Here is a 13,419-nt window from a genome sequence, read left to right as displayed (position 1 = left end):
CTGGTTATGTTTCATGAATTTCCCTGGAAGGCATTGTGTTCTTTATGAATTCTCCTATACCTGCAAATAATGGTTATGCTGTTTTAAATTATTTTCTTTTAAGGAAAAGTTCTAGTCACCTGATACCTGCTTCCAAACTTTTCAAATTATAAATGTCCCATCAACAAACTGAAATCGTTTGGAGTTTTTTCTTTTTTTGGCTGCACTGCGTGGCTTGTGGGATCTTAGTTCCCCAACCAGGGATTGAACCCAGCCCCGGCAGTGAAAGCACCGAGTCCTAACCACTGGACCATCAGGGGATTTCCTGTTTGGAGTTTTAAGTCGCTATTTTGCTACAGGGATCCACTAAAAATTCAGATATGGCTTATCAGTATCTGCATCTAAGTAAGCTTAGTCTTGTAATCTTGGAAATGATCGTATACTTTCCTAAATAATTAAGTAAAAGTATCTTTTCTGTAACTCAAAGGGGAAAAAAACCCTAAGGTTTCTTTTGTTTTAAGGGTATCAAAATCTTGTCTGATAAATTTTATAGTGAATTCTGCTGAGGAATGAAGTAAATTCACATGTATAAATTGAAATTCCCACTCACTCGTTCAATCACATATTTGCTCTTTAAAAATCCCTTACAGGAGCTAGCGTTACAGCCCAAAGATGATGTTGTAGACAGAGGGAAAATGGAAGATACCCTGAAGAGGAGGTTTTTCTACGATCAAGCTTTTGCTATTTATGGAGGTAGGGGATTAATGAGAGAAAGAAAAACTGTGGTGTTAGTGGCTTTAATATTGTTCTTAAATCAAAACCACAGCTGGCTTGACATCTAATAGTTTCAGGTCACACAAAGCAGGGGATAGATATCTTGCTTTCATTTGTTTAGAGTCCTTCATTTGGCATGATATCAGTTCTTATTTCCCTCAACCCTATTTATTTTTGGAGATAGCGTTTTTCCATTAAGACTTAGGGAATTTGGAGAGGCCCAGATATTAAGTGTTTGATGTGTCCATGTACATATCAGACCCTTCTTAAAATGCCAGTGAAGACCTGAGAGCAGTAGAGGGCCATTCTAGCACTGGCTGACTGTACTGTACCGCTCCCCACAAGGGCAGTGGTAAACCATACTTTCTAGATTATTCATTATGGCAACTGCCAGGAGAAAACGTTCTTCATGGCTATGCAGATAAATCTCTACATCTTTCTGAACACTGTATGAATTTATGTAGACAAGTATAATTCACTCATATTTTTCATAGTTAACAGAGATTACTGCAACAATATTAGACTTTCAGTACTTTGCCACTGAAACTTGATTTGAGTTTTAGTCTGAGCAGATCTCTAAATGTCTTACTTCTTGAGGTTTAAATAGTGGCTCAAATACCCAAGAATAAATTAGAGAATTGGGTGCTAAACTTTGAGATCATTGTTATTCAGCTGATGCAGCAAATTATTTTCTAATTTCTATAATCTGCTTTTTCATTTTGTTTCTTACATATGGAGGAACTTCTTTTGTTTTTAGTTTTTTGCTAATCCTACTTGAAATTTCAAATATGGAAACACTGCAGTTAATGGAGTAAGACCATTTTAGTTTTACTTCTGTCAGCTACCTGGAAATAAGGCTCTTCAGTATTAAGGGATTTGAAGTGTTGACCTGAATACATTTTTAGGGAGTATGTGAAGCCTTACAAGTATCAGTTTCTCACATCTGCTTGCTTTGATTCGTTCAGAGTGACAAGGTAGAGTACCCGTTTTCCTGTCATATTTTGCAGGTGTTAGCGGTCTCTATGATTTTGGGCCAGTTGGATGTGCTTTGAAAAACAATATTATTCAGACATGGAGACAGCACTTCATCCAAGAGGAACAGATTCTGGAGATTGATTGCACCATGCTCACCCCTGAGCCAGTTCTAAAGTAAGGTCTCTACTTTGAGGGTTGACATTCTTGAATATGCATACTTAAGTAAGTTTTTGATTCAAAAAAACTACCCATGTTCATTGTGAAAATCTGGAAAATAAAGAAAAACAAAGAAAATATATACTCATTGCCCACCGGTAGCCATGTTAAAAATGTTGTATTTATCTTTTCTGTCTTTTTAAGTTCATGTGCGTTGAGTAGCACAGTGCTTTTTTTCACATAATATAGGTGAACATTATGTCATTAAGTATTCTTCTGAAGTATTTTTAATGACAGAATAGTATTCTTTTTATGGACGTGCCATAATTTACCTAACTAGTGCATGAGGGTAGGCATTTAAGTTGTTTCTTATGTTTGATTACATTGAACATCCCAATAGATGAATTTTTATGTATATCCTGATTATTTCCTTAGTATAAATTCATGGAAGCTCTGGGCAAAGGTGTGTATATATTGTAAATCAAATGCTACTCTACTATTTGTATTGATGTTTCAATGCAGAAATTTAGATTATTCCTACCAACATTGTTGAAAGCAGGTCAGGATTTCTCAAATATGAAACTGAAAGAGGAATTCTTACATTTTGTATCTCATGACTTCATTCATTTAATGTTGCCTGTTAAAGAGCTATTTTTCGCTATTTGTATAGTTTAGGCTCTCTCCTAATTTCAGCCAATTAAAACAAGTTGAATTCTTGATGATAGATCAGGACAGCCTATTCTTTAACTACTTGCCCCACTAATAGCTGTACAGAGATAATGCCAGTGTCCAACCAGGTTTCAGTGGCAGAAAACTCTTTCCTTAAGGTTCAGTGTCTATACTGAGTTATCACAAAGTCTCGGCTAGTCAAATTCCCCATGGTTTTGGCCTTTGCTTAGATCAGTAATAATAATGGGATAGGCATGGATTTATTGATTCTGCAAAGTGGCACAGACTTTATGACAATTTGTGGAAAAGTGTAATCTAGTTAGTATTTTTTTTCCTAAGGGGAGGAAGAAGTTGGGGAGAGGGTGGGAATAGATTTGAGGAAGAATTTTCTTTGGTGTACATTTTTATCTACCAGGGGATATATCATAATAGATATGGGAGCTTCCATCTTTCAGATACACAGATGTAAACTTTGGATAAATATATAGAAGGGAGATTGTCTTATAAGGTAAAGTTTATGGGTTAATTTGTATGAAAATGACTAATTGGCTTGGCATTTATTAACTTAGGACTTCTGGCCATGTAGACAAATTTGCTGACTTCATGGTGAAAGATGTAAAAAATGGAGAGTGTTTTCGTGCTGACCATCTATTGAAAGGTATGGTTCTTCATCTCAGATAAATAACCTTTCAAGTAGGATTGATCAAAATAAAGGGTTTGGATTAAACTTTTTTCTCAAGTTTTTAAATTTTTTCTTGGGACATAACATATAAAGAGTAAAGTGCACAGATCTTAAGTATACAGAACAAGTCCCTTATTGAAAAAAAAAAGTTATATACAGATAATTAGAAGTTCTAAGTCATGGAAAGAATCAAGACAATATCATGACTGTCCCTGTAAAATCAACCATGGGATTCATATAAATTAAGAACATTATCCTTAGTTTCGTTTTTTTACCTGCCCAACATTGAAACTCAAAAGTACATTGTCCTGGGGCTTCCCTGGTGGCGCAGTGGTTGAGAATTGCCTGCCAATGCAGGGCACACGGGTTCGAGCCCTGGTCTGGGAAGATCCCACATGCCGCGGAACAACTAGGCCCATGAGCCACAACTACTGAGCCTGCGCGTCTGGAGCTTGTGCTCCGCAACAAGAGAGGCCGCGACAGTGAGAGGCCCGCACACCGCGTTGAAGAGTGGCCCCCGCTCACCGCAACTGGAGAAAGCCCTTGCATAGAAACGAAGACCCAACACAGCCAAACATACATACATACATAAATAAAATAAAAAAAAAAAAGTACATTGTCCTTTTTCCCATTGATTGAAATTGACATGTACTAATACTTGTTCTCATATAGCTCATTTACAGAAATTGATGTCTGATAAGAAGTGTTCTGCTGAGAAGAAATCAGAGATGGAAAGTGTCTTGGCCCAGGTGAGTACTTGAGAGATCGCAATAACCCAGGTAGGTGCTGTCTGTCTTTCAGCATTTGATAACTGTTGAATTCCATATTGTGCTGACCTGGTCACAATAGTAAAAAAAGGAGAGTTTACCTTCTGTCCCTCATATCATCTCTTTTTCCATTTTTATTTTCTTCTCTGTCAGCCTTTTGTGGCTAACCTTTATTTCTGTCAAACTAGCAAGTCAATGTAAATAGACGTGAAATTAGTTCTCTCTCCTTGGAAACCAGTTTTCTGGATTTAATAGCAAAAACCAGGACAGTGTCTAATGATGGATAGCGTTCAGTGTGGAGATTTAGGGCAGATATCTATATGAGCACTGTCTGATCAGCCACTTGATCTGCTTCTGGTTGCACTGTCCCTGACTATATGCTGCTTTTTAGAACCTGATGGAGCAGGCCCCTGCTTTTCCTGGAGACCTTTAGTTTTATAACTTGTATTGAAGTTGACAAGTTTTAGGAAAGGCATTGAGATCATCTATTCTGACTTTTACCAAGTGCAGAAATACCTTCTATATCAGAAATAGTTCTTATCCTTTTTTTAGGTCACATACTACATTAAAAATATGATGAAAACTGCACACCTTTGCCCCAGGAAGTTGAACATGCCTGTATGTGAATGTTGCTGATTTCTCACCTCATCCATCCTTTTAAGCAAAGTACATTTCTCCAGCACCATGTTTGATCATGAGGTCCACCAGGGCTCACCTCTTAAACTTTTTTTACTTCCTTGGATAAAAGAAAACAACAACCAGTGCTGTGCTTATATATTTTTTCTTTACTTTGGTATATAAATGAGGCTGAATGTAGGACTCTAACTCTGCTTTTCTCTCATGAAAATTACTGGATACTTCTCCACTGTTGCCCTAATTTTTTTAAACATGCTGATTTTCCTCCGTGGTATCTAGCTTTCCAACATTAGCTGAGAAATTTTCTCCTTCCTCATTTAAATTGAAAAACCTCTTAATCTGGCTATTGACTCATCTGCCAATTTATTTTGAACCTTGTGAAGTATATTTTATCCCTTGCTTGAAGCTCATTGCTTTAGTGTTGTTACTCATGGTTTAGAAAATCAATTCTTGTTCTTTGATACTGTTTGGCCACACCCTCATTTCTCATTTCCTTCCTTTTCCAAAGGCATGACCTTTATAAGAAAGAAGAAATGAAAAGCACCTCAAATTACCCTTAAATTATTCTGTTTCCCATTCAGAATTTTAGACTTATTAAAGTTTTGTGTGCACATGTCTTTGAGTGTCTTTGATCTTAACAGTTTTGTTCATTTCCAAATAAATTGTCAGAGACAGGAAGTTAATTAGTTGTTAAGTCATAATTTATAGTTTGAGCACTTTCTGTTTCATCTCAGATACGTGTTCCAGGAGAACAGTTTGGGTTTTGATTTGTCATATTGTATCATTTGTTGACCCTTGAACAACGTGGGTTTGAACTGTTTAGGTCCACTTACACTCTGCTATTTTTCAGTAGCAAATACTACAGTACTACACGGTTTGTGGTTGGTTGAATCTGCAGATGCAGGGGAACTGCAGTTACAGAGGGTCAGCTATAAGTTTTATGTGTTGTTCAAGGGTCAGTTGTATATAGCTGTCAATTTAATCTTTAGTGAAATGTTAGGAACCCATGGAAACGGCCTGATACTCAGAAATGGCCTCAGTGGATTCCCTGGCCAGAGCTGCATCTGTTGCTTCAGCACATAATGGCATTTTCTGGACCTGTTAGTGCCTGTGACTCCTTGTTAGCTTTATGAAGCATGATAGTTTATCTAAAATGCATTGAGGGGGCTTACCTGGTGGCGCAGTGGTTAAGAATCCACCTGCCAATGCAGGGGACATGGGTTCGAGCCCTGTTCTGGGATGATCGCATATGCCGTGGAGCAACTACTGAGCCTGCGCTCTAGAGCTCGCGAGCCACAACTACTGAAGCCCATGCGCCTAGAGCCCGTGCTCCTCAACAAGAGAAGCCATCTCAATGAGAAGCCCGCCCACTGCAACGAAGAGTAACCCCTGCTCGCCGCAACTAGAGAAAGCTGCGCGCAGCAACGAAGACCCAATGCAGTCAAAAATAAATAATAAACTTAAAAAAAAAATTTAAAAAACGTAAAAGGCATTGACGGACTTCCCTAGTGGCACAGTGGTTAAGAATCCACCTGCCAATGCAGGGGACATGGGTTCAAGCCCTGGTCCGGTAAGATCCCACATGCTGCGGAGCAACTAAGCCCCGTGTGCCACAACTACTGAGCCTGCACTCTAGAGCCCGTGAGCCACAACTACTGAAGCCTGTGCGTCACAACTACTAAAGCCCACGCGCCTAGAGCCTATGCTCTGCAACAAGAGAAGCCACGGCAATGAGAAGCCCGTGCACCGCAACAAAGAGTAGCTCCCCGCTCGCCGCAACTAGAGAAAGCCTTTGAGCAACAATGAAGGCCCAATGCAACCAAAAATAAATAGATAAATAAAAAACTAAAAAAAAATAAAAGGCATTGATTCACCCTCTGTGGTTAAGAAGTGAGGTAGCATCTGTTCTCCCCATTTTACAGATAAGCAAACTGAAGCTCAGAGAGATTAGGATGGAACTTGATCCTGAATCACACAACCCATAAGTGGTAGAGTTGGGTGACTTACCCTGGTTTTTCTGACCCCACATGCCATCACTCATTAGTTGATTTATCTAATTATTTTATTTCTATTAGAAGTTTTTTTTTTAAGTTTTAAATATTCTTTACTATTAGATGGTTTGTCATAGTCATTTGAAGGTTTTGAATTGGAGCTCATATATCATTTTAGAGGGTTTGGCATTGATCATCAATGTATAGGATGTGCAGTGCCCTGGAAAATGCAGAAGTGAATAAGACACAGCTTCCACCTTCAAGGAACTTAATATCTGGTGGGAAAGGAAAGTTACATGCACATTTAATTAAAAGACAGGGAAGTGCACCTGGCTCTTAAGTGTACAGAGTAGTAAAATTCAACTGTGAAAACTTATTTATGCGATTCAGATTCTTGCCAACCAGTAACTACTGTAATTGAACAAGAGGTATTTTACCTTATCTTTCCTTGTACCGTTGTATCTTTCAATGGTACGTGTGTGAATTTTAGGTCGGTCCCAGAAAGATACTCCATTTCTCTGTTGGTAAATGGAAAGAGTATAAACTGTTTATGGGTTTAATGTAAATATCTTGAAGGTTAGGTTAATTCTGATGGTTTTATTTTGGGTGAATTTTAATGATGGATGGGGTTTTATATATAATACTTTATTGTATGCCTTGTTTTTTCTGTCTTTTACACTAATCATTTTCTTGATGTATTCTTTAGCTTGATAACTATGGACAGCAAGAACTGGGGGATCTTTTTGTGAACTATAATGTAAAATCCCCCACTACTGGAAATGATCTTTCCCCTCCAGTGCCTTTTAACTTAATGTTCAAGACCTTCATTGGGCCTGGAGGAAACATGCCTGGGTATGTATCACTTATTGTTTATGTAATGAAGTTATTAAAATTACTTGTAATAAAAGGTAAATATCAATATCAACCATGAAGGAAGATGTTTGAAAAGTGATTTGCAGAAAGTATAGACAAATATATTAAGGAGAAATAATGACAGATGTATCCTTAAATTTTATTTCTTCTAATTCTTTCTGAATATAGTTTTAATTTTTTAGTATATATGATGATTTTTTTTTTTTGGTCACAAAATAAACACAGAAGTCTGTGATCATCACATCTTGTAGTTATAGCTGCATAGGGCAGGAGAGAGGGTTGAAGAACGATTTTGAAAGACATTGAACTTACTGTCGAAGGAGACTTTGGAAACCATTTGTTGTAGATCAGCACTGCCCAATGGAGCTTTCTGCAGTGGTGGAGATATTCTATAATCTGCTGTCCAATATGGTAGCCACTAGCCACATGGGGCTGTTGTGTACTTGAAATGGGGCTAGTGCTTCTGAGGAACTGAATTTCTAAATTTATTTAATTTTAAGAATTTAAATAGACATGTGACTAGTGACCTACCATGTTGGACAGGATACGTTTAGTTTGTTGATTCAAGCTAAAGTGTGGTTTTCACAGACAGAGTAAAGAAAACCTGAACAGTTTACAATATGATTCAGAAGAAGAATCTGTATGTCCAGATTCCTTGTCCATTTTTAGTTAACAAACTTAGTCAACGTATTCCATTTCATAGCTTCAGATGTTTTTCTCATGGTCTCATTTTAGGGTAAGAGGATGGGTTTTGCTAGATGAAACTAGATAGATCATATTTCCTGGAGTAGAAACTAAAGAATAATAAAAACTAATTGTGACAGAATGTATTATTGGAATTATTTTAATAAGGCAGTGGGTTGATTTAGGATATTTTGTGGAAAGAGGCCAAGGGTGAACCTTTCATTTTGGCAATACATACAGAGAGTCATAAAATGGGCCATGCCCTCTGACCTGCCTTCCCACTCCTGTGAATTTATCTAACGAAATAACTCAAAGGGAAGGAAGCTATACTTATCAAGAGTGTATAAATGAAAAGTAGAAATAACCTATTTATCCCATAATTTCAGGACGGTTAAATAAATTATAGTAAAGTAGGTTATTTTAGTAGAATACTCTGCAACTGTTAAATATGAGGAAATTTTACAATTTTTTTAGAAAATACAAAAGTATAATTTAGTACACTCTACTTAATAAATATACATATTAACTGTAACTATACTTATATTTGGATAAAAACTACAAAATAAAAAGAGTTGTTGAAGAGAAGAGTGAGACGAGAGTAAAATTTTAATTTTTCTTTACTTTAAAGTTGTTTTCATAAAACGTTTCTTTTGAAGTAGGCTGTTGGGAGCGCTTTCTTATGTGATGTTTTGCCCAGAATATTGTCTGTGAAATTGAGAAGAAAACAATGGCTCTCAGGGTGTATTTGAGTGACTGTAACTTTTTGAAATGTGGAGAAATACAGAAGAGGCCTCTGGCTGAAGATATAAAGTACCACAAAGAGTCGATCATTCTGGACTTCTCTACTTCTTTGTGTCTCTGGGTACAAAGAAGAAAATGATATGAAAAACCCTGAAAATTGCCTGCCATGGTGTGATGATTATGATGAGTGAGCTCTTAATGTTAAATGTCAGCCCATACCGGCTTCTTTTTAGCTCCACGGTTATGCATTAATATGTAGGTTAACAGCAGAGGTATACTTACTTTATTTTCAAAAGGATCTAAAATTGTCATCTGCCTCCAAAGTAAATGATTAGTCGGGAGAATATCAGAGGTTAGATATTGTAAGAGAGGTCATGTGTGATTCGCTGGAGTGATGAAATTAAATGACATGTCTAACAGTGGTATTGCCCTGCCAGCCACCTGATACCTTCTCTATTACCTGTTTGAGAATGTTTGCTACTGAGGAAAATTTCTATTTCGAAAACTTCTTTTTTTTTTTTAGGGCCCATACAGCTTTGTGTGAAGATAGTATATTTAGGACTTTTAGGATTTGTATCTAGAATTTCAGATTTATTGGAAAACATAATTTCCTCCTCTATAACAGACTGATTTGTTTAAATTTTCCAGATACTTGAGACCAGAAACTGCACAGGGGATTTTCCTGAATTTCAAACGACTTTTGGAATTCAACCAAGGAAAGTTGCCTTTTGCTGCGGCCCAGATTGGAAATTCTTTCAGAAATGAGATCTCCCCTCGATCTGGACTGATCCGAGTCAGGTACTGCCCATGTTATTCTTCTGGTGAAATTAGTAAATGATTTTGGCATTGAAGTGGAAACAAAAGCTTGCTGTTTTAACAACCTTCTTCCTTCTTACATGATGATATACTTGTTGTTTGTTTGTTACCTCCAAATGTTATCTCTGGGATGATGGACAGTTTTGAGTGACTGAAGTGGACTTGAAGGGAAAGGAAGGAGGGGGAAGAATAGCTGAAGTTTCACATCTGATCCAAAATGATCTTTTCTCCTTGTTCATCTTATGTTTTGAGGATGGCAAGATCTTGATTGTCTACACCGAGGCATTTTCTGGCGGTGGTGGTATAGATGAGTGTAGGGTGAGGTGGGGAGGAAGTGATAGTTAGGGTAGGAGGGCCATTCTAGGTGTCCAGGGCAGATGGCATTGCTGGTATTGGGGTGAGGGTGTTTCAGCAGCCAGATGGTGTTCCTCCAGATATTTGGGGCACCTTTATGACAGTGTCCAGCTAGCAAGCTTACCGCTATCTATGCTAGTTCAGATGCTCTCTTGTCTCTATTCTAATAACCTCCCTTTGTCAGGTGTATCCAGAATGTGCGGGAAGGCATCCTGGCACTTCTGAGCTACGTTTTTCTTTAGAAACTTATTATGACTTAGCTATTTATGACTTAAGTTTTTTGAGATTTCTATACATTTTCTTACTGATATCATCTCTTAAGGTAATAAATTCGATATAAAAATGGGATATATCGGTAAACTTAACTTTCTTAGACTCCAAAAGTATTTTCCACAGCCCCAGTGACCTTCATGAGGAAGGAGCTTGCACAGCCTAGAGAAATGGAGTGGGGAGGACCCTCCCGGACCTTGCTGCAGAGAGAAGAGATAGTCCTAAACTTTAACTAGGTGTTATAACAATGAAAAACTTGTCAGACTTAAATCTGTTTTATTTCTCAATGGGTTTCTTCGTATCTTTTCTCGTCTTGCTTCTGGGCTTCCCCTCTGTCCCAGTAGTGTCCGCACGCATGCTTTCAGAATACTGAGGAAGCTGTGTAAGACTGAGCTTGTCTAAAGCCACTGTTTTGGAGACGATTTACATCAAGTAGAGTAGCTGTTGGATGATTATAAAGGACCGTGAAGTAAGGCAAAACCTGGGGCCTGTGGAATAAGAAGTGGTAAATAGGAAACGCAGCTCAGAACAGAGGAGCAATCCCAGGAGTTAACTGGGGAAAGACCCTTGGTGCTTCCTGACATTTTATTCCTTGGTCACTTTCAGTTCAAAGTGTTCCATCTGGATTTTGGTTGGTTTTGTCACGTGCCTCTGCAAGATCCTGGCTAGAAATCCACTCATCCTTCCACGAGTCAGTATCCCTATGGCTTTTGTTTCATGGTAGGGCTAGGACTTGTTTGTCTAGTGTTTCTTCTTGACATAGAGTTATCAGGTGATACGTCTTTGTATAGCTATGATTCCTTTGATTTAGGTTGGGAGCATTGGATTGTTCATATGAAATTTTTTTTTAATTAAATTTTATTTTGATTGGCTGGCTCTGTCTTCTAGTCCTGTGTCTATTTTATATTTCCAGAGTTCCAGGTAGACTCTCTGAACTCAAAGACAACAGACAGCTGATACAATCAGTATTAGTGTTGATTTCTATCTCCTGTCTTTGAGCTGGGATTACTTCCAGAACAGATGGAAAGACTTTGGTAGCAGATGATTTGGGGATTCTGGACAAGGTCCTTATTTTGATCTGCCCTTCATTTTAGATGTTCTGTTGCTGTCATCCCACTCGGAAGCTGTGTGAGGACAGACATCATACTTCTCTCTCTCATATTCCTATGCGCACAGAAGATGTTTGATAGCTGTTGAAAGACAAGACATAGGTGCTGCTGGACCAAATAAGGGATACCATTAAAAAATAAAATTGAAAAAAATATCAAAGCTCTTTCTCAATGCATTTCATGTATTTTTAGGAACCATTTAAGCAATTTTTCATTACTTCTAAAACATCTGAGATAATCATGAAAGTGCACTAGTAAATTGTGTGTGTGTTTTAAAGAAGAGAGACTTGATTTTGACTCCTAAAATTAACTTAAAACTCTTTTCCACCCAATAGCTACTAAATTGCCATTCAGGGAAATCTCTTTGGGAAACCATTACTATGTGCCTACTTATTTCATCATCATGCAGTTAGCTTGATGTTAGCTTTTTCAATTCATGCCTTATGTCCTCTGCCTTGAATAACACTTTATTTGAGAAGCTGCTACTCTCAAGACACCAGCTGTGTGGTGCCATTAGCAGTCATTTACTTGTTCAGAGCAAGAAAAAGGAAGAAATCACACTGTTATAAAAGCTAAAGGATAATTTCAATTCACTTTTAATTTCCCATTCTATGAAAAGTAAATCAGGAGCTTCATTTCGTGTACATCTATAAAGACTTGCTTTAAGGAAATGCTTTAAGGAAAATCATTTTATTTGGAAGCCATTATTCAGTATCTCATTTTGTGTCTGATGTTCGCTCAGGTTTTCCTAACTTTAAAAAACTGTATCAATCTGTTCTCTAAAAACTATTTTCCATATCGTTCTATATCATTGTAGAATGAAGTTGAAAATAATGGCTTTTGTTTATTGTCTTTTATAGTGAAGTGTGTAACTTTTATCCCTTATATTTTGGCTTTCAGAGAATTCACAATGGCAGAAATTGAGCACTTTGTAGATCCCAGTGAGAAAGACCATCCCAAGTTCCAGAATGTGGCAGACCTCCACCTGTATTTGTATTCAGCGAAAGCCCAGGTCAGCGGGCAGTCTGCTCGGAAAATGCGCCTAGGAGATGCTGTTGAACAGGTAAGATTCCATAGGTAACTTAATTTAGATTATACTTATTCCAGGTTTTCGGCACTTAGCAAATTCTGTGTACTGGATGACAAAATACTGTATTTTGGCAGGCATTTTATTTTGTTACAGTATGCGTTTTTATACAGTATTTATTACACACTATTATAGTGGGAGGAAATTAACCTGAACACGCCACTGTGTGGACCATTGGGGCTAACATGAAAAATATGTTTAGCAGAGCACTTGGAAAAAAGTTCTTGGTTTGAACTGTGCCCCGTCAATCTGACTTTTAACAGTGTATACTACTTTTGGGGAGACATTTTTACTCACAGAAAGCAAGCCCTCTGGATTTTAAACTCTTCTGCATTACCCATAGCAATTGGGGTAAGGCCTTGCCTGTAATAGAATTTCTCTGATTATTTGCTTGGAGAAATAAGTGAGTGAAAACATTCCAACAGTAGCTGCTGCCTAATAGTGGAATGAATTGCCCTGGGAACAATGAGCTTCCTGTCTGAAAATATTCAAGTAGAGGCTGAGTGATAACTTGTCAGTTGTTTTGCAGAAAAGAGCCCTGCAGGGACTAGGAGATGGGGCTAGACGATTTCTAAGATCCTTCTGTACTAAAAATATAAGATTACATATACTATATGGGATTCACAAATTTCAGTGGGTGAGAGTACGTTAAAATCCCCTCAACATGTCTTATGACTTTTGCTAATTCAGAAGGAATATATTTACAATTCCTTAGGATCATTATTATGAATGTCATTTTTAGCACTGTAGATTTAGAAGATATGAGGTATTAGGCTGAATTTTTGCTGACCCAGTGAGTATGGTAGAAAGATTTTGAATGACGCCATTATTATCTGCTTGTTATCTTGACAGTTAA

At 37.6% G+C, this 13,419-nt stretch overlaps 1 protein-coding gene across 1 annotated transcript in view; it reads left to right on the top strand.

The window, feature by feature from the left end:
- GARS1 (glycyl-tRNA synthetase 1) overlaps positions 1 to 13,419 on the top strand; it is a 40,969-nt gene that overhangs the window by 7,724 nt on the left and 19,826 nt on the right. The window contains exons 3-9 of the mRNA XM_032642180.1: positions 630 to 732; positions 1,761 to 1,902; positions 3,123 to 3,211; positions 3,908 to 3,984; positions 7,336 to 7,481; positions 9,576 to 9,725; positions 12,377 to 12,539. Coding sequence (XP_032498071.1) covers positions 630 to 732; positions 1,761 to 1,902; positions 3,123 to 3,211; positions 3,908 to 3,984; positions 7,336 to 7,481; positions 9,576 to 9,725; positions 12,377 to 12,539 — 870 coding nt within the window. The remainder of the gene's footprint in view (positions 1 to 629; positions 733 to 1,760; positions 1,903 to 3,122; positions 3,212 to 3,907; positions 3,985 to 7,335; positions 7,482 to 9,575; positions 9,726 to 12,376; positions 12,540 to 13,419) is intronic.

The sequence above is a fragment of the Phocoena sinus genome, chromosome 9 (assembly GCF_008692025.1).
Source record: "Phocoena sinus isolate mPhoSin1 chromosome 9, mPhoSin1.pri, whole genome shotgun sequence".
Classification (NCBI taxonomy): domain Eukaryota; kingdom Metazoa; phylum Chordata; class Mammalia; order Artiodactyla; family Phocoenidae; genus Phocoena; species Phocoena sinus.
This window is presented reverse-complemented; position numbering and strand designations above follow the sequence as displayed.